Consider the following 19,550-nt stretch of genomic DNA (forward strand, 5'->3'; position numbering starts at 1 on the left):
AGGAAACAAAATCTGTTTCTACTTTGAATCTGTTTCAAACTAGTTGCTAAAAGTGGAGAACAAAATAAGTGGAGAACTAATTATTTTCTTCACCTCATTATAAATAAGCTCTAACGATAAATGCGCTAGGTTTTTGTCGTTGGAAACAATCACTATCGTTTCCAATGACAAACACCTGAAAGATGAATAAGCATTGTACATACAGTGCTGTTCTGCTGTACGTAGTGGGAAAAGGAGGAGAAGAGCGAGAAGCACCCTGTTGAGATCTCTTTTCTTCACTTCCATTGCGGTTGTTTATTATCAGTCATTCATGAGTCCGCCAGGACGGATCCATGAATAATATCAGATGGCCTCTGTACACGTGTCAGATTCTCGTCCGATACCAGCCCTGCATCTCGTATCGCCCGACAATCATCTGACGTGTACATAGCCTAAGTGTAATATAGGGAGCTTATCTGGAGTGGGGATAGTACATTAATATCTCCAATAAATGTGTATGTTTTTGGAAAGTTGTTAAACTGAAATGATTATCTCACTATTCATTAAAATGTTTAAATATTGTTCTGTAGACCTAAATTTTGCTTAATGTATTTTTTTTTTTTACTTCTTTTTCAAATCTTGTACCATCAGATCTTGTTCTGCTGTCTGTAACCCTCTTACCTGCTCCCCTCTCCCTGAGTCTGTCAACAGCATTGTAACTTTAAGTTGTGCTGAAGGGAAACCACCTCTAAGCCTGCCTGGAAAAAAATCTCCATTCCCTATACTGACTGCTGTGCTAAACCTCGTCAGCAGTATCTGCAATATCCATAAGGGGCTAATCAGCAAGGTGAGTTCTATGGAATATGCAGAAATAAACAGTATGGAGTATAAAAAAGACTTTGCAGATAGCAGTTGTCAAGTTTTAAAACCATTTGAAGAAGTGTTTAGTTTTTAGCTAAAACTTTCAGCTGTAAATAAATATTCTGATATTTGGTCCATGAAGTTTAAAGCTCCTCCAGTTTTTGGTGCTGAAACTCTTAATACTTCCTGCCTCTTGACAATATCTTTAAGTAGTTTGAGAGAATTACCCTTTATGACCCAACTAAAGCCAAGATTTAAATAGACAAATTCTCAAAGCGGTCATTCTGATTAGTGTTAATTAGAAGTAATACATTTACAACAGAACTTTTCAAATTCAAAAACACACTGAGCTGCTAAAGAACCCTTTATGCCTTTTATTCCTCCTATGACGTTAAGGTCTTACAGTTGCCACATGCTTAGCATAACTACAAGTCCAACCCCTTCATGTAAAATACTTGGTTTCCAATGTAATTATAGGTTGCTTGGAAATGTAGTTTAACATCCATGGTTCTTCATGCTGTGGGTATCATCTGGCCACACATGATTAAAACTGTCATTGTCTGAACTTAGAGATAAGTGGAAATAGGATGTAGATGTAGAACAGTTGTTCTAGCTACCATTTTGCTTATCTACTCTGTATTTACATGTCAACCTGATAGTTATTAGAGTTTACCTTGTTAATTGTTGGACTTGGCAAAAAGTAAAATATGATGTTTTAATGTTAGTTATGTAATTCTGCCTTTTTTTTCTAGTTCCCTTTTATTTTAAAATACAAGGGCCTGCAAAATTATTTGGTAAAGGCTTCTGAATCTCCAACACCGGCAGTTACTTCTTCTTCCAACTGGCTTCTTCGACATGAATACCATTTCCAGTATTTCATATTATTGTTGTTCTACAAAGTGGTAAATTGTGTTTTTTTTACATTATGGCTTATTTTTTTATCACTCTTTTGTTTATTAGTATATGTCAGTTTTACTAGATTCTGGCCTTGGCATAATTTTTTTTTTTTATGGACCTTGCTCTAAAACCCAACTGACAGTAGAAAACAAACCGGTGAAGTGTGTGGTTTATTTTGTACTGAATTGAGGAGGATGGGGTACTCTGGTCTGTTAGGGGATAAATACAGCCCAGAAGAACTGAAGGGGGGTTTACTTGTTTTATGATGAAAAAAAGCTGTTTGTGGCCTTTGGGTGGCACCCCATGGATTTCACCAGAAGTGTCTACTAGAGGCCTCTTTGTGTATGTGACCTGCCAGCAAATGTAATATATCTTACACCGTGGCTGTCAAACTGCTCTAAATTTAGGTCTAGTGTCTCCATCCTCTATCACTTACTTAGAACTTTACATTATGGCTATGATACATTATCAGTAATATTTTCTGGTGCAGGCCAATGTACATGTACTCTGTTACGTTTTGTCTAATATGTTTCTGTATAGAAAGGGAAACACTAATGTTTATAGAAAACTGTTTGCTTTGGACAATGAAAGTTAAGCTAATTAAATTGAATGCAAATATTATTTTTCCTTCCTAGACATCTATGTCATCAGAGCAATTTCACAATGCCTCGATTTTCCACTCTGTCTCATTGACCTTACTAAGTCGACTCTTACCAGGCAGCGAGCACTTGGCTCAGAAGATCCTTTCTACTTTTGCATTTAATCCTGTTTTTATACCGTAAGTTCTCACTACCCAATGTGTATGTTTAATGGTAGAGCTGCTGAGCCCTCTTTCCCCATGTCTGATTTCTTTCTTCATTCTCCATATCCCAAGTGTGGCCACACTAAGCTAGTTACTGCTAGTACCTGATTCTACCATTCTAAGGGTCACAGGTAGAATCAGAACAGGAGATGTTTGATAATGGCAGCGTAATATGTTGGCGCTATATAAATCCTGTTTAATAATAATAATAATAATACCTATGTCATTGCCTAGGCTTTTTTTTCCTAGTGTCATAAATTTTTGCCTTTGCAGTGCTAAGTCACAGGTTCAAATCTTGGCCAGGCAAGTTTGTATGTTCTCCCTATGTTTGTGTGTGTTTTCTCTGGGCACTACGGTTTCCTCCCACATTCCAAAAACATGCAGTTAGGTCAATAGCTTCTCCTTACAAATGGCATTAGACTGTGTTAATGGCATATGACTATGGTAGGGACATTACCCCTTACAGGGACAACTAGTGATATGGCTGTAGACTTTGTAATGCGCTGCGTAACATGTTAGCGATAAATAGTTACAAGTAAATAAATACAGATCCCACTGATAGAAGTAGCAATCACCTAATCTGTGGGGTCACTGTGTTTAGATTCCCTGTAAGTGAAGTTGCTGCCCCGAGAGGAACTTGTGTGATGGGGAAGGGCTTCTTCTCCCGGAAGTTTCTGAAATACAGATCATACAAGTCAAATGTATGCAAATTAAGCTAACTTTTCTGCTTCTTTATTTCAAATGTATTAATCAATTGTTTATTGTGATTTAATCTATTGAATTATATATTTTCATTTAGTGAAAAACTTTATAGCATAAAGCCACGGGGTATTCAGCACCTTGAAAAATCAATTATAATATAGCCATAGAAAATTTTATATGATAAAGCGACCAGGCAAGTTAAATTGGGGATATACTTTGATCATAAATAGTGATCTCTTTTGTGATGATGTTATAGATTTTTATAAGAAACATACATTCTTACGTGGATCTTGTTTTTGTGGGTTTCCTTCTGATATTCTATTATGAAGCATCTTCCTTCTCAATGTTGGAACTACTTATAGTAAAGACTAGATTCTGTTGCTCTTTATTTTATGCAGGGTGACTGTTCTTTGTTCTACCCTGTGGGTCCAGGTATCACCACAACTGACATTTTGATTATAAAATTAATATATCTTTTGTTTTTCACAGAGAGGGAAGCACTGGAGGTCCACAAGCAGCTGATTTATCAGATATTTTACACATTACATCTGAAGGCAAACCTACACCCCCTGGATCAGCTGCATCAGCTTCAGAGTCCCCAAGTCGTGGTGTTCTGCTAGAACAAGCCATCAAAGACCTTCCTTCCATCCAGAGCTGCTACTTGACTCATTTTGCCCACATGGAACAAGCACTCAATCACTCCAGGATTGTCTATCAGGAAAAAAACTGTTTTGTTCAATCTGCCATGTTACCTGAAGCCAGAGGTCCCATTCTACCATTTGATTGGCCATTTCTTCCACTGATCAATCTTTACAATAAAGTAACTAATGCAGAGACAAGAGGGAAGATAGTGAATAGTCTCCCACCTGATCTGGTTAACAGAGTCACAAGAAACTTACAGTGGATCTTTCTTTTGGAAACGTGGCGCCCTGGATGCTTACAAAGCGTCCCCACTGCTGCAAAGTTGGCCAGATTGGCTTGTGTCTTTCTGACAGGTAGTGACCTCTTTTTAGAAGCACCTGTCCATGCATATACTGCAGCACTTACTGTTCTTTATAGTCAGTCTAAGCACATGGAGTCATTAAAGCTTGATGTGCCTCTGCCTGGGTTGGCTTCATTTTATGATTTCTACATGGACCTCTTGGAGCAGTTTGAGGGTGTTTCCTTTGGTGACCCATTATTTGGAACTTTTGTTCTTCTTCCATTGCAGAGACGCTTTAGTGTACAACTTAAACAGGCTGTGTTTGGAGAACATGTCAACAGTCTGAGGTCCCTGTGTGTACCCCTGAAAGAGGTAAGCCTAGCGCATCTATTATCTGCTAATGAAACAGAAAATATTTTAAAACTGATTAGAAATGTTTTTGGTTGATTTTAAAATTACTTTTACATCAACCATGAACTGTAATATAAATCTTTATTGAGTGGGTATATATTGGATAGGTTTTTGAGTAGGCCCCTACATTATATAGTTTTAGTAAACTAAAAAATATTTTTTTTTTTTATAATCTGGTTGTACTACTTATACCTAGCATTCTCTCATGTGAATCTTCTGCTTTGCTATGTTTACACCACATTCAGTCACCACCCTATTTGGTTTTCAGCTTGTTCTTTACAGTACACTTTTATTCCAGCATGAACATGAGCAAGACTCCAATAGACCGCTCTGGTGTCTTTGAGAGCTGCACCTCTTCCTTTGTTATATGCAAGCTTGTTCAGTGCGGGACGCAACCAGATGGTGAGGAAGTATGAGAGGCTCCCACCTCTTTTCAGCCCAGCACCTGCTGCTGCAAAGTCCCCAAGGCAGATGAATTTCCTGCTTCTACATTGGTTTGGCTTGGCCAGTCAGACAGAGAATGCTACCCAGATGCCAGGACCCACCTGGCCCACATATATTTTATTGGGCTCCTGGTTCAGAGTACCCTTGTGAAGCCACACAGTCTCCCCAAATGATATGTTTAGCCATGCATTTAAAAACATCTTTATTACTATTAGAAGTAGGATATTTATTCAGTGAAATACTTATTCTTCTACACAAAGCATTTTAAAAAGGAATTCCAACAAAGGAGTCATTGAGTAGGTAGTACAATAGAAGAGAAAGAGAAACATACAAAAAACATTCCATCCTATTGGGTGTCTGACCTTTTAAAGGTCCTTATCTGGCAACTTTACTGTATCATGGAGAAATTGTTCAATTGCTGTTGTTATCACAATAGCTCCTGATTTGGGTACTCACAGCATAGTTTTTACCACAAATTAGGAATGTGTTGCATTCTAGCTATTCCTGAATGAGGTATGTAGAGCAATGCTGACTCAAACTAGAACGCTACTGAGGATCATTTGCAAGCTTCAATTCATTGCAGCTGCTCCCATTTGTCCAGTATTCACAGTAAATACCGTGTTTCCCCGAAAATAAGACACTGTCTTATATTTTTTTGGGCTTCCAAAAACACACTAGGTCTTATTTTCAGGGTAGGTCTTATATACTTTTTTTAATGAAAAAAAACACACCATATTCCCAAATTCCCCTTACAAATTCCCCTTCTGATCACTCTGTGCTTTTTCTCCACTGTTCGGCAGTTAGGACATGGAACAGCAGGTGGCGCTGTGCCGGTTTCTTTCCTGCTTTACAAACAGGAAAAGACACGATGCTGGCAGAGGAGAGAAGAGAGACATGCTGCAGCCAGAAACACACGCAGGATCGCGTATCAGGTGAGTATATTATTTTAATTTTTTTTTTTTTAACACAGTTAAGTGCATGTAATATCACTCCGCCTGTGACAGGAGCCGGAACTACAAGGAAAGCATCGGCTTGTGCGGCTGTGTGTTAGCCCGCTGTGTGTACGCCCGCTGTCTCCCGCTCGGTGAGTACTGTTTTAATTTATGTTTGCTTTTATTTTTTTTATTTTTTTTTTTATTTTTCTACTAGGTCTTATTTTCGGGGTAGGTCTTACTTTCGGGGAAACACGGTATCAGAATGAGAATTCCAGGGGAGCTCTTTTTTGAATGCCCACCAGCATTCTTTTTCTGACTTATTTGAGTGTGTTTACACAATGAGATGTATACTTCAATTTATGTTAACATTCTATTTGTTTGAAAGTCTTATGATCTATGTTTTGCCTGATCACCTTTGCATTTTGTTCTCCTTTTAGTTTCCTGTCCCACTTGCTCTGTACACATCGCCTTCTGAAGATAACTTGAATCTGTTGCGCCTCTATTTTCGGACGCTAGTGACAGGATCATTGCGTCAGAATTGGTGCCCTGTGCTTTATGTTGTTGCTTTGGCTCACGTTAACAGCTTCATCTTCTCACAAGATCGGGTGGCTGAGGTAGGAGATTCAGTTAATGTGATAGTAACTTGAATGAAGCCTGGCCACGAGAACTGGTGCCACTGATTTATATATATATTATAAAATGTATTCAAATGACAATATCCTATATAAATTGCACACTTTCTTGTAGTAAAAATAGCAGGGGTCTCATCATGTTTCACTGGCTTCTTGTAAACAATATACATTTAAAAAATGTACAGATTACATAGACCCATAGTGAAGTCACAATACCAAAGTTTGTAGGGTAACCTAGAAAGGCATCATTAAGGAATGTGGAAAACTTGAAAAAAAAATCAAATATTTTAAAGCAAATGTTAATGTCACTGTAAACTTATAAATGGATTGGCAAAAAATGGCATTCTCCATTTTTTGATTAAATATCTGAAGAGTAAATTCTACCTTTTTGTTGCACCCCTAGCTCTTATCTCTGTCCCTGCTGCCCCCTCTCCACACCTGTGTCACCACTGCACACCCTCTACACACCTCTGTCACCACTGCACATCACTACAAACCTGTGTCACCACTGCACACCCTCTACACACCTGCTTGTTTTACAATGCAACTTCGCTCTTCCAATCTGCAGACATTGGTGACCTGACATTGAGCTCATTTTGATTTACCATCACATGGCTGCAATTGCCTTTTAAAATTTATTCTGGAAGGAAATAGAAGCAGTTTTAAGTCTGTCTCTGTTGTTTCACAGGAAGTTGATGCTGCAAGGAAGAACATGCTCCGAAAGACAAATCTACTGGTCGATGAGGTAGGTGACTTACTTTTCTGTTGTTTTTAAATTGCACAACTTGAAAATACAAAAGATAATAAATTACCAAGAACATTTTAGAAACCCTTTTAAAGACAGTTAATGTTGTAATAAAGTGTGATCTGAGGAGACTTGGCTCCCATTGCTGAACTCTCTTTTTTCAATGATAATTGCCCGGCTGTCTTGTTCTGACTTTGTTTGCTGCATTTTTCTTCCAGGTTAGTGACTTAGAAAGTATGGAATCCAGAGACAGCCTGGCATTTAGTATAGTGGGAAATGGTTAAAACCTTTATATGGAGTTATTGATGTCCATGCCCTCCTATCCTGGTGACAATCTTAACCTCAGTTTCTTGTACAAGTGTCAAGGAAACAGGAAGTGAGAGGGGAGAAAAGAGGTATATCCCTGAGGAAAATAATCTCAATACTACTGTAGTAGTTGCCAAGCCATTGAAATCATAAACATTTAAAGGGGAGTTGAAAGAACGGCTTTAAATGGCAGACTAAATATTTAAAATCTTTTAAAATCCTTGATTATAAACTAAGTCAAAGAAAATTAACATGTATAATACACAAAACCAAGAGATCAGAGGACATGTAATTTCCCATAAGGAATTGTCTTCAACAAACGTACAAAATTAGGGTTCTTTACATATTATTGGAGACCCTCATGGCCAAACCTTATATTGTTACTATGATGTTCAATGCAAAAACTGTAGTCTCCATCCCAATGCATTTTACCCCAGTGGGCTTTCTCTGGGGATAGGAGACCTAATACATAGTGGATGTGAGCTTCAATGGAAGGCAGGCAGGCAATAATTTTCTTAGTGGTACAATGTAGGTATTCCAATGATAATAATCAATACGGTAATAGAGATGGTATGGATGCCGGTGAAGCAGAAGATTTGGGGAAAAAGAGATATCACTTAATTTGAACTTGAAGTACCCAAGGATTGGCTTACATTTGAGTGTGGATAACTACCTGATCACTTTGGTTATATGAATTGTGGTATTATCAGTTTGTGATTATGTGGAAGTAATCTAGCTTCAAAAATGATCTTTTTTTTTTTGTAGCATTACGATAATGATATGGTCATCATTTGAAAGTAGAAGGAGTCCTTGTAAATTATTTTGAATGATACGGAAAAAGTTGATTGTTATATGCTGGATAGGAATGTAGGAACAAGGTGAACTTGTAAATAAGTGTACCTTGTAGGTGATTCAGGAATAGTCTCCCATGGAGGTATTTGACATATATTACAGAAGCATGTTAGGTCATGGTAGACAGGTAGATCGGTAATCTTTTAGTATAAATCGTTGTGGTATAGTGGTAAGGGTGGGCCGGTGGCAGGCATCCAGACCATCCTATCTAGCATATCACAATCAACTTTTTCGTTATCATTCAAAAAAAAAAAAAAAAATCAAGAACTCCTTCTACTTTCAAATGATGACCATATCATTATTGTAATTCTACAAAAAAGACAAGATTCATTTGGAAGCTAAATTACTTCCACATAATCACAACCTCATTATGCCACAATTCATATACCTGTCCAAAACGATCAGGTCAACACTCAATTGTAAGACAATCTTTGGATACTTCAAGTTTAAATTAGGTGATTTTTCCTCAAATCTTCTGCTTCACCCGCATCCATAACATCTTTATTACCATATTGATTATCATTGGAATACCTACATTGTACCACTAAGAAAATTATTGCCTGCCTTCCTTTGATGCTCACATCCACTATGTAAAAAGTCTCCTATCCCCTGAGGAAGCCCACTAGGGTGAAACGCTTCGGGATGGAGACTATAGTTTTCGCATTGAACATCATTGTAACATTATAAGGTTTGGCCGCGAGGGTCGCTAATGATATGTAAGGAACCCTAATTTTGTACTTATGTTGAAGACAAATCCTGATGGGAAATTGCATGTCTTCTGATCTCTTGGTTTTGTGTAATATACATGTTAATTTTCCTTTACTTGTTTTAAAATAAAGGATTTTAAAAGATTTTAAATATTTACTCTGCCACTAAAATCCATTCTTTCCACTCTCTCTATACAGGAAGTGAGAGGGGCTACAGACAGACATTGACACCTGACAAAATGTCTTCCATTTATCATATATCACTGAAGCTGGAACAGTTCATTTAGATCTTGTTACTTGCACTATTACGCATGCATTTTTTTTCATTGCATTGAAGAATGAAATGAAATTGAAATGAAAATAAAATAAAATTGAAATTAAATTCAGTACATTTTCTCTATTGGTAACATAACCATTAAATATACATTGACTTGAAATATTCACCTATAGAGAATATTTGAAGTCAAGTTCTGTACTAACGTGGGGATTCTTTTTCCTTACCATTCAGGAAGTGTCTTTTATTTACACAGGCTTTGATTTTTCTACTTTACTACACAAATTCAAGTAGAATCCCCACAAATCTGCACTAACTTATTTTATGTCATTTTTTTTTCTTTTAAGGGTCTCAGGAAGCATCTGCTGTACTTCAAGCAGCCCTCCAGTCACAGTCTATTGGGCTTTGAGCTGTACGATGAACTTCCTCCTCTCAGGCAGAAGTATCTGAAGTTGATGACAGAAAAGCCACAACACTCAACAGAAACATAAAAAAACAGTGCCCACTATGAATGTGGTATTCTTTCTCTATGAGAGATAAAAAAGATATTGTGTTCTGAGATTTTTGTAGAAGGTTTGATAGTGACTGCATGATCAGAGGCACTCAGTCTGTTTTCCATTTATTTAACATTCTAATTAGTGAATCTTTGTGAGATTCTAGCACTGATAAAAGGCCTTCTAGCTATCCATTGCAAATGGAATCATTTAAGGAATTTAATAGACAGAAGTTGTCCAGGTGAAACACAGGGACAAGTTGTTGTCTAAAGCACTTATCTTGAAAATGTCACCATGATAAGGGGTGATAACTTGTTCATGAATACCAGTGTTCATTGGTTGAAATCGGTGATGATGCTAAACAAAACTGCCTGTGTATATTTATAAGGTTCATTTTAAATGGTAATGTAGGTGAACATTTTGTTATATAAACTGACAAGAAAAATATACACGCTGTCATTGCTATTATTTTAAGTCGTGTAGCTGATCCCATGACTTTAAAACATCGACCCAGAATAGGTATGCCGACTAAATTTGTGTGCTTGTTCCAGATCTGTATGTTATTGGGCCATGTTGTATCTTGTGGTAACAGTGGTCTCCAACCTTTTCGGACCGGCGGACCACTAAATTTACCGCATCGGACTGGGCATGTGCGGGGAGACAGATGTCACTCAAAGGGGAAGAAACTTCCCCTATAGTGACATCATGATGCAACAACCTGGCCCCTCTTCCATGGCAGGTCTGAGCCTGTCCAGAGACATAACCTCCCCACTTCCCTGAGCCTGCGTTCTGTACAGGGGACATGGTCTGCAGCTCTGGCTGGTGCATCCTCCCCAGCGAGGCCCTTCTCCCTACCCTACTCGGAGGTGCACCGGCTATAGCCGCGGACCACCAAAATTTTCTTGCGGACCACTGGTTGGCGACCACCGTTTTAAAAGAAATAGTAAAATGGACACATTTTAAACATTATATAGCTACCGTATAATAAAAGTACTGAGATAAATATTTAGACTGCCATTAGGTCAATGACTGAAAACAAGTCCGGAATTAGGAACTGACTTGCTGGATGCTTGTTGCAGGTTTGGACATAAGCCTTTTGAAGATACTGGATTATTATGCCAGCTACGCATCTAGCATTTTCAGTAGTAGAGATTAACAATAATAGCCTTCATATTTCCTCATATTCATTCTAGTATGCCTTTTGTTTTAGATGTACTCTGTACTGCGTATACAGTGCCAAAGGCCAGGCACAGTGTAACTCTTGTCCATGCACAGTAATTACATCACCACTGGCCATCCAATGGTTAAAGAGGATCCCCATGGAGCCCGAGGTCTGCCATGGGCACAGCGGCAAAGATGTTGACTTCTTAGGACACAGAAATGACTCCTACACAAAGTTAAACCTGTGCATACTTGCTGATTATGGTAGAAACTCACCACCCACCAACGTATACAATTCTGCTTTAAACACTGGCAGGGGGAGCACAGCATAACCAGGTGGCACCTGCGTGTTCCGCAAGGCATGTCAGTGCTGCACAATTTTAGCGAAAGTCTTCCCTCTAAAGTCCCGAATATAAACAAAAAGACTAAACTCAAACTAAATAGGTAATATAAGGTAAGCTTTGCATATTAAAAAAAACTATGTTTTATGCCTACTGTGTGGTGTACGTGTATATCTTTATATACTTACATTTACATCACAACATGCTGCATGCAGGGCTTCTATGTCGTAGGCAGAAGAGCCCATGCTAACCCCCAACCCAAAAGTACCTGCAATGGTTATGTAAGTGGTTGAACTGGACCATTAAGCAATGGCCTGGTCTTATGGATCAAGTTTTCTTTTGGATCATGTGGACCACCAGGTGAGGGTGCATCATTTACCTGAGAGAAACATGGCTGCAGGCCACACTATGGCAAGGAGGTAAGGATCTCATGCTAGTCGGATATACACGACACCATCAGAGGACTAGTGAAGACCACAGTTGTTGTGAGGTCAGAGCTACACTTTGGGGGATTCCACAAATAAATATGAAGATACACTTATCTGTTGTCCGGAATGTAGTCATCCCCAACAACAGCAGATTATGGGCTGCTGAGAGGCTATGTGTCCTCATTTTGTATTTAAGGCTTATTTATTAACCTCCCCAGAGTTCATCATAGTATTGTCCATGCCTTCATTTTCTTGTGCTCCACCACTTCTCTGTTCACCTGCCAGAAATCCAAGTCTAAACCCTTTGCCAAGGTATTATTATCACTAGGCCCTTTTAGACAAACTTGATATTTTTACCTGATTGAGGTTCTCTTAAATATCTATTTAGAAATTGTCTTTCATACACACAAAAAATCTATTGCGTTTCTTTGGGTAAAAACACTGTTCTTCAGATAAAATTCAGTGCTGCATGCACCTTCACAACAACACCACTAGGCGGTGAAAGAGTCTCATCTGTAATTTTTGCAGTGACATGTCATTTTACCATTAAAGCTTTATCCTGCAGCATGTGTTCCTATCATCCTCTAGCACTTGTTTTAGTTTTGTCCCATGGACTTTGGAATCCTCTGCATTGGTAACACACACTGATGCTCCTCTTTGATTGTGCCATTTCTGGTCTACATCTATAAATGCTAGTTGTCCTACTGTATCAGGCTTGATTATTCTGGAATTGCAGACCCAGAACAAGCATGTAGCATACAAAAGTTGGATAAAGCTACAAAAGTTATTTCCCTCTCATTTATGGAACCCCTGCTATAATTCCTATATCCACAGCTCACGGTACATTAGCATGGTGATCAGTAGGAATGCTATGCTGGCCATTGGGAAGAATGTCACCAATACACATAGCCAAAAGGATCAAACTGCTCATTGCTCAAGAAACCCCTAATAACCTCTGGAAGAACCCTAGTTAAAGCAGAAATAAACTAAAAATAAAAAATGACACCTTTAATCCCGCAGATTCCTCTATGACCCTGGTCCTTCCCACGATCCGGTCCCACTTCATCTTCTGTCTTCCCTTCCGTCGTCTTTTTGTCTTCTTACTACGACACCTGAAAAAAAAAGGTGCTGGACTTAAAAAAAACAAACACACAAAAAAATTTACTTTATTTTGAAGAGTTTCTACCTTAATATGTAATGTAAAAATGTTGAGTTTAGGTAGACTTTATAAAACACTGTCTCTTAGTTTAACCACTAGAGGGAGCTCTGCTTATGATGAAATTCATTAATTGTTGGTCGGCTCATAGATCATTGCTGAAGTTTTCAGAACCATGCCAATGGACACCTAAATCAACCAGAAGTATGTGTCAATGTCATTAGTGAGGGGTTTGAGTACTTTTCACATTTACCTTAGTAGACACTTAGGTTAGCCATTAGGATTTGTCCATGTGAGCAGGGAGGGACGTGAGTACTTAATATGGTACGCCATTGCTGAAGTTTTCTGGACCATGCCAGTGGACTCTTGGATCAGCCAATGGAATGTGTCTGTGTGCACATGTAGGCAAATGGGTACTCAACATAGTACACCCTTGCTGGAGTTTTTAGGACTGCACCAATAGAAACTTGGATGCGTCCATTTTATTTGGGGGGGGGGGGGTTGAATATTCAATTAGGTATGACATTGCTGTGGTTTTCAGAACCTAATCGAAGGACACCTAGATCAGCTATTGGGATGTGTTCATGTGAGTAGGTAGGGATGAGATACCCTATTGTTGGGGTTTTTTAAGACCTTGCCAATGGGATGTGTTCATGTCAGCTTGGAGGATGTGAATACTAAATGAAATATGCCATTGCTGGGGTTTTCAGGATCATGTCAATGGGATGTGTCTGTGTCAACAAGGACATGATTACTCAACAAAGGACTTTCCCACTCAGTAGTACAAAAGAAAGAAGAATCAAGACTTTTTGATTTTACATGACCGCAGATTTGAGTTACAAATTAGGACACTAAATGTATCTTTAATATCAAAACAGCTGAAGGAGGGTGCTTTGGGGTATCTAGGCTGGAGGTCAGTTTATTTTTCCCTTCATGTCCACATAATTTCTTAATAACACATTCACATGGCAATGGAAGGCAATTTCCAGTCACAGCATGATTGATGCTATTCATCACACATTCTCCTCCCGGATTTTATGAAAACTTTGTCTCAGCTTGTGTGCCAATACCTGCACTGCTGTGTTGTCTTCAATTCATGGATGTGGCTGGCCCTTCTGCTGAATCTCATTAGAAATCCTAGGCCAATCTTTCCATTTCTCTTGTTTTTACCTTTGATAGTATTTGCGAGAACACCTCGGAAAGATCCTAGGAAATGAATCCGTGTCAGCTTGTAGAAGCGGATTCGTTTGTCATGCAGTTCATTGGCGGCTGCTCAAACTTTCCCTGACAGAACATAGAATTAACTCTGTGGTAAGGATTGGTTATTTCTCGGCTCAGTATGACGTGTATTTATGAACTGTAAATCATAGATACAATGACTCACTGACGCATATAACAAAGCAAAGCCTTTTCTTCTATGGAGAAGCTCTGTAAATAAGAGTCAGCAGAGCTACAAAGAGATCACTGATTTATTTTATTTACAGATTTTAGAATAAGCCATGGCAGGCTTTATCAATTGTGAAGCAGTTAGGGCCATTTCAGACCCAGCATAAGCTGCAGTATTTTGTCACAAGGCTTAACTACATTACCAACTTCTCCCGTTCTGGAATTCGTTTAAACACATCTGCAGATTGCAGCGCGGTTCCCAAAAGTGATGTGTTACTTTTAGCTGCCAGATTTGTATCTGAAGAAATGCACTGTGCCCTAGCCACATGCAAATCTTATTGCCCACAGTGCTGGTTGCCTCTCCCAGCAGCAGTTTGACACTGCCGGTCTGGAAGCTCCCTTATATACACAATACTCCCCTAGTGTATTCACTATTACATTCTTGTATCATTTTACCAGCTCACATTTTAGCTACATTTACTTTGATAGTGACCCCTTGAAATTGATGTTCAGCAAAATCAAGACTTTAATAGGATGAAATAACACATGGATACAATAAGTTATGATTCAGCACATAAAACATACGTAGCAGCCTGTTCACAGTCTTTTTGCACATGCACAGCTCAGTGTAGGATGCCAGGATATGTTGGGTATCCTGGCATTCTCTGTGGCTGCCAGGGCTAACTCCTGTGCACATGTGCGGTCATCCCGACCTGGCCAATCAAGATGATCCAACACCCCGAAGAAGTCCAGATGAAGATGGTGGGGCCTGTAATGAAGCAAGCACAGCTGAGTGTAAATAAAAAAAAATGAGCCAGGTAAGTTTATTTTATTACAGAATTACCATGATCCCTTCTGTAGTAAGATCCTGCTTGGTCACACTAATATAAAATGGAAACAATGAAAAATGACATAAGGAAACCCCTTTTTCCAAAAGGTAGTTTTTTACATTTCTATGTATTAAATTATTAAGCCAGGTTGCAATCCAAAATTCCTCATGTTCTCTTCCATCTTTATGTATTCTATCCAGGACCCAGAAATTGTCTATTTTGTTTTGAAAATTTAATTGAAGGCAAGTTATTGATAAACATAGTTTTCCTAAAGCCATATCTGGGAGTGGGACAAGGTCAAGAATTCTAACTTTGAAAGGATGTTTTGTTTTAACAACATAATAACTGTCACATTCACTAAGCAGCAGATGATTCATTCGTTGTGTGTTAGAGTTGGCAAAGTGCAAAGAGAAGAGCTGTTTACCATTAGACAGCTGGACTACAGTAGCCACTTTACCCAGCTGCCCAAACTACAAGAACATTATGTATGTGTGACATTTCCACAGGTTACCCATGACGATAGCACGTTGAGGGCAATAGTATGTTTATTGGATAGACTAAAGTATAAATGTGATATTTAAAGTCAAATATATCAATTCACTATAAAAACTGGTCTAGTAACCAAGGCAGGTTAGTACAGGTTGACAATCAAAAATCCGGCCATTGATAATCAGGTTCCTTCAGTTTTCCGGCATGAATTTCGCAGCGCATTTTCAATACAGGGACTGCAGTACACTGTTTGGCCACTTATGTTTTGATGGCGCTGTTCTGCAGAAACAGCTGTTAGGTTTTGCTTGCTACACTGAGATGTCCCTGCTGCCTGCTCCCTGGATGTGTGTCAGATGTCCGCGGGTGCTGCGAGAGGAAGGCTGGCCTGTGTGTGGAGGTTAGTATAACCTTCAAAAATCCAGAATTTTTGAAAATCTGACACTCCTCAGGTCTGGAGGTTGCCGGATTTTTGAATGTCAACTGTATGTTGGGTGTCAGGTGGTTATTAAAAAATACTCTGCCCCTTCATGAGTCGGTGGTTGAGGTATTTAAATTGAATATATTAATTTGTAACAAGCCCCAACAAGTCTCATTAGATTTTAAGTGCCCGTTACTGAGTGAACACTTTGGATTTTTATTATAATGGTATATGAAAGGGAACATTTGAGTGTTGGCTCTTTTACACTGACCCAATGAAGAGGACCTTGAAGGGCCTTGAAGATTGAAGAAGCATGATGAGAAGTCAGCACAATTGAAACCTAGGTAAAGACTGTATTGGAGAAAAGCGGAAATGTGGATTTATTGTATATACCTCAAATAGTTCTGCTTATATGGTGGATAAACATAGATAAATGAATTCACACAGAACATATAGAAGAATTACAATTGAAAATAACTGACCAATAGCTGAGAAATATTCCAAGTGCTGCTGTCCTCACCACCCAGTGTGGGTGGGATCCCACGTACTACAAACATCCGATGTCCCTGTTCTTTTTCCTGAAGAAGCAGAATTAGTCTGTGAAACGCATTGGTATTCACATGGTGCACCCATATTCAGGGTGACCCTAATGGGAACATCTTGTAAGGTGTTTGGTTTGCACATTTTTTGAATTAAATTTTAATTGTCAGTGATTTTATCTGTATTTAATAAAGCATACTATTTTATAATTAGCAAATATTTGTGAACTTAAATTAATTTGGCCTCTAAAGTCTCAATTGTAAATTAAATCTTTTTTTGCCAATGAAGAGGGCTATAGCTGTGCACCATATGGTTAAGTCAAATTCAATTACTCTTGAGAGTTTTTGCTGGCATTTTAATGTGTTTTGTTGTGGTGTTTTGCAACCACTCCCTTTTCCACAGCATTTTTTCACACAATAACTCATATTTATTTTTGTCTATAACCACCACATGGCTATCCTTGTCAGTCGACTGTTTTAAAAGAGTCACTTTATAGATGTGACTCAATAACAACATAGTCAGATGACAAGACTGTGGTCACAATGCCCGATGGTTAAAAAGTTTCTCAGTACAGATTTTGCCATATTTAACACATAACCAGTGAATTTTCCGCTTCTGTAAAAGGGAAATTTCAAAAGGTAAAATCTCTGGTTATGCCAAAGAAATCTACGTTCACCAATAGCTGGAAATTAACTTTTAAAAAAAATTTAGAACATTACCAATTGGGTCCTGGATTGAAACCATAAAAATGGGGAAGGTAGAGGAGACCCTACTGAAACCAGAACAAGAACCTAAAGATTCCACCTGGCCTTATTAATTCAATTTATTTAGCAAATTTTTATTATTTTTTATTATCTTTCCTTGACCAATAAAGATTTATTGAAAACACATTACATTTTAAAAAAGTTTATCTTGTAATTTATTACCATTTTAGTAATTTTTTGACTGTGATTATGTTTTTCTAATGAAGCCCATGAAGTTCTATCCAGACATATTTTTGTTGCACAAGATTTGTTATTAACATCTAGATGAATATCTAGCATTAGTATTGTTGTTCCATGACATTGTGTGATGATCAGTTGTTCCGGATCACTAAATGACTGACACCAATGAAAGCTATCGTTTTACTAATAAGGAGGATGCAGTCTCCATACAATCGGGTGCACATCCAGTGACAATCATTCAACATCTGTATATAGCCTAAATAATATGTTTTCATTTTTGATTAGTTATTTGGTCTTTTGCTGTTGTTTTTGTAATCCGTATTGGTTTCAGTGGTTATGGTTGTCATGTTACCATGTTGGTCAGTTAGTATGCCATATTGTCATGAACAACTACATCCCAAGGTAATACTGATTGGGAAGAAGAGAAGAAATTGTTTACCGTGACACTTTTAAAACCTGATCACAAGTATTGTCAACGCTTCCTGTTTGAAATGATGCTATATCAGTGACAAAATGTTTTACAGATGCATTATTTTCTTGGCAGGCAATAAAAAAATATATGGATGCCCTTATCTCCTTTGTAAGAAGTTTGTGACCCCCCAATGGAGCGGCCAAGTGTTGACTTTTGTCCTCCACTGGTGGCAGCTATGTGTTGTCCCTGTAGAATATTTGTATACATCTCTGGCTACAATACTTTGTACACCTGCTACTGTTGTACTTTACTCCTTATTGATTTTCACAAATTTTTTATTCACACGATCCTATTGGAGGTATTCCTAGCAAACTTTACTAAGTCTACACAGCTTGTGAAGTTAGCGGGATCAAGAGCCAACACCAAGCTACTCAGGACACTGCAGAAGTTCAAAAATAGTGTATCTATTGGTCCTAAATTAAATAAAACAGATTTACATAAAGAAAACACATGGAAATGCTTTTTCCAGCTTTGGTCCAATTGTTTTGGAGGTTTGCAACAGTCTCTCAGCTAAAACAGTTGGTCTGAAAGGCCACCTCATGCCCACATTCTGATAGACTTCTACCCAAGAAGAGGGAATGCTGTAATTAAATCAAAAGTTCCTTCAATTAAGTATTAGTTTAAGGGGGTGCACACTTATGTAACCAACTTATCGTATAAATGTTATATTTTTTTATACTTTTCCCCTTACAGATTTCTTTGTTTTTCAATTGAATTGTATAGGTTATAGGTCACATTAAAGGTGTGACAAGTTTTGGAATTATTAATTGTGGTCTTATCAAAAAAATGTGGCATTTTAATAGGGGTGTGTACACTTTTTATATCCACTGTACTGTCTGGCTAATGTGAAAACCTGGCTGGGAAAAATGTGGGGTTTGGCAGGCCCATCCAGATCCTTTCCCTTATCCTAGAATCCGAGGTCCTCCAAGAAAATCAACAAAACTGCAAAACTTTTTTACTGCAACTACAGCCTAAAGAAGGGGGAATGTACCTGCCATCCAAAACCCACCCCTGCAGTCCTGCACAAACCTTATTTGTTGTATGAATCTGTCTTTACATAGTTTGCACATTATTGCACATCATAAGACACCATATTGAGTTTTGATTCTATGTATGCACAAAGGGCCCTCTGTGCTACAAATAAAGTTTATCTTTGACATTCTGTAGATTGATCTCATTTCTATTGAGATATACTCTATCCAACATCAAATTCACAGATTGCCAAATACGCATGCATATCCTAATTAAAAAAATTTAACTTTCAGAAATTTTTTGACACTGGGCTCATATTATAAGTTTTGTGGAATTTAAATAAAATTCATCCGATGCCAATATTGTTTATCAATTCACCAGCTTTGCTAAATTGAAATTGGCATTCATTTAGGCTATACAGTGCAAAGTTCCAACTGTACTTACCTTAAT

General features: G+C 38.1%; 1 protein-coding gene across 1 annotated transcript in view; it reads left to right on the plus strand.

Moving 5' to 3' along the window:
• The window catches only part of RPAP1 (RNA polymerase II associated protein 1), a 38,424-nt gene extending 28,014 nt beyond the window's left edge, over window positions 1–10,410 (plus strand). The window contains exons 19-25 of the mRNA XM_072427825.1: window positions 631–826; window positions 1,593–1,742; window positions 2,373–2,515; window positions 3,731–4,535; window positions 6,391–6,567; window positions 7,274–7,330; window positions 9,817–10,410. Coding sequence (XP_072283926.1) covers window positions 631–826; window positions 1,593–1,742; window positions 2,373–2,515; window positions 3,731–4,535; window positions 6,391–6,567; window positions 7,274–7,330; window positions 9,817–9,960 — 1,672 coding nt within the window. The 3' untranslated portion in view covers window positions 9,961–10,410. The remainder of the gene's footprint in view (window positions 1–630; window positions 827–1,592; window positions 1,743–2,372; window positions 2,516–3,730; window positions 4,536–6,390; window positions 6,568–7,273; window positions 7,331–9,816) is intronic.
• Window positions 10,411–19,550: the final 9,140 nt, after the last annotated feature.

This window comes from Pyxicephalus adspersus, chromosome 12, assembly GCF_032062135.1.
Source record: "Pyxicephalus adspersus chromosome 12, UCB_Pads_2.0, whole genome shotgun sequence".
NCBI lineage: Eukaryota > Metazoa > Chordata > Amphibia > Anura > Pyxicephalidae > Pyxicephalus > Pyxicephalus adspersus.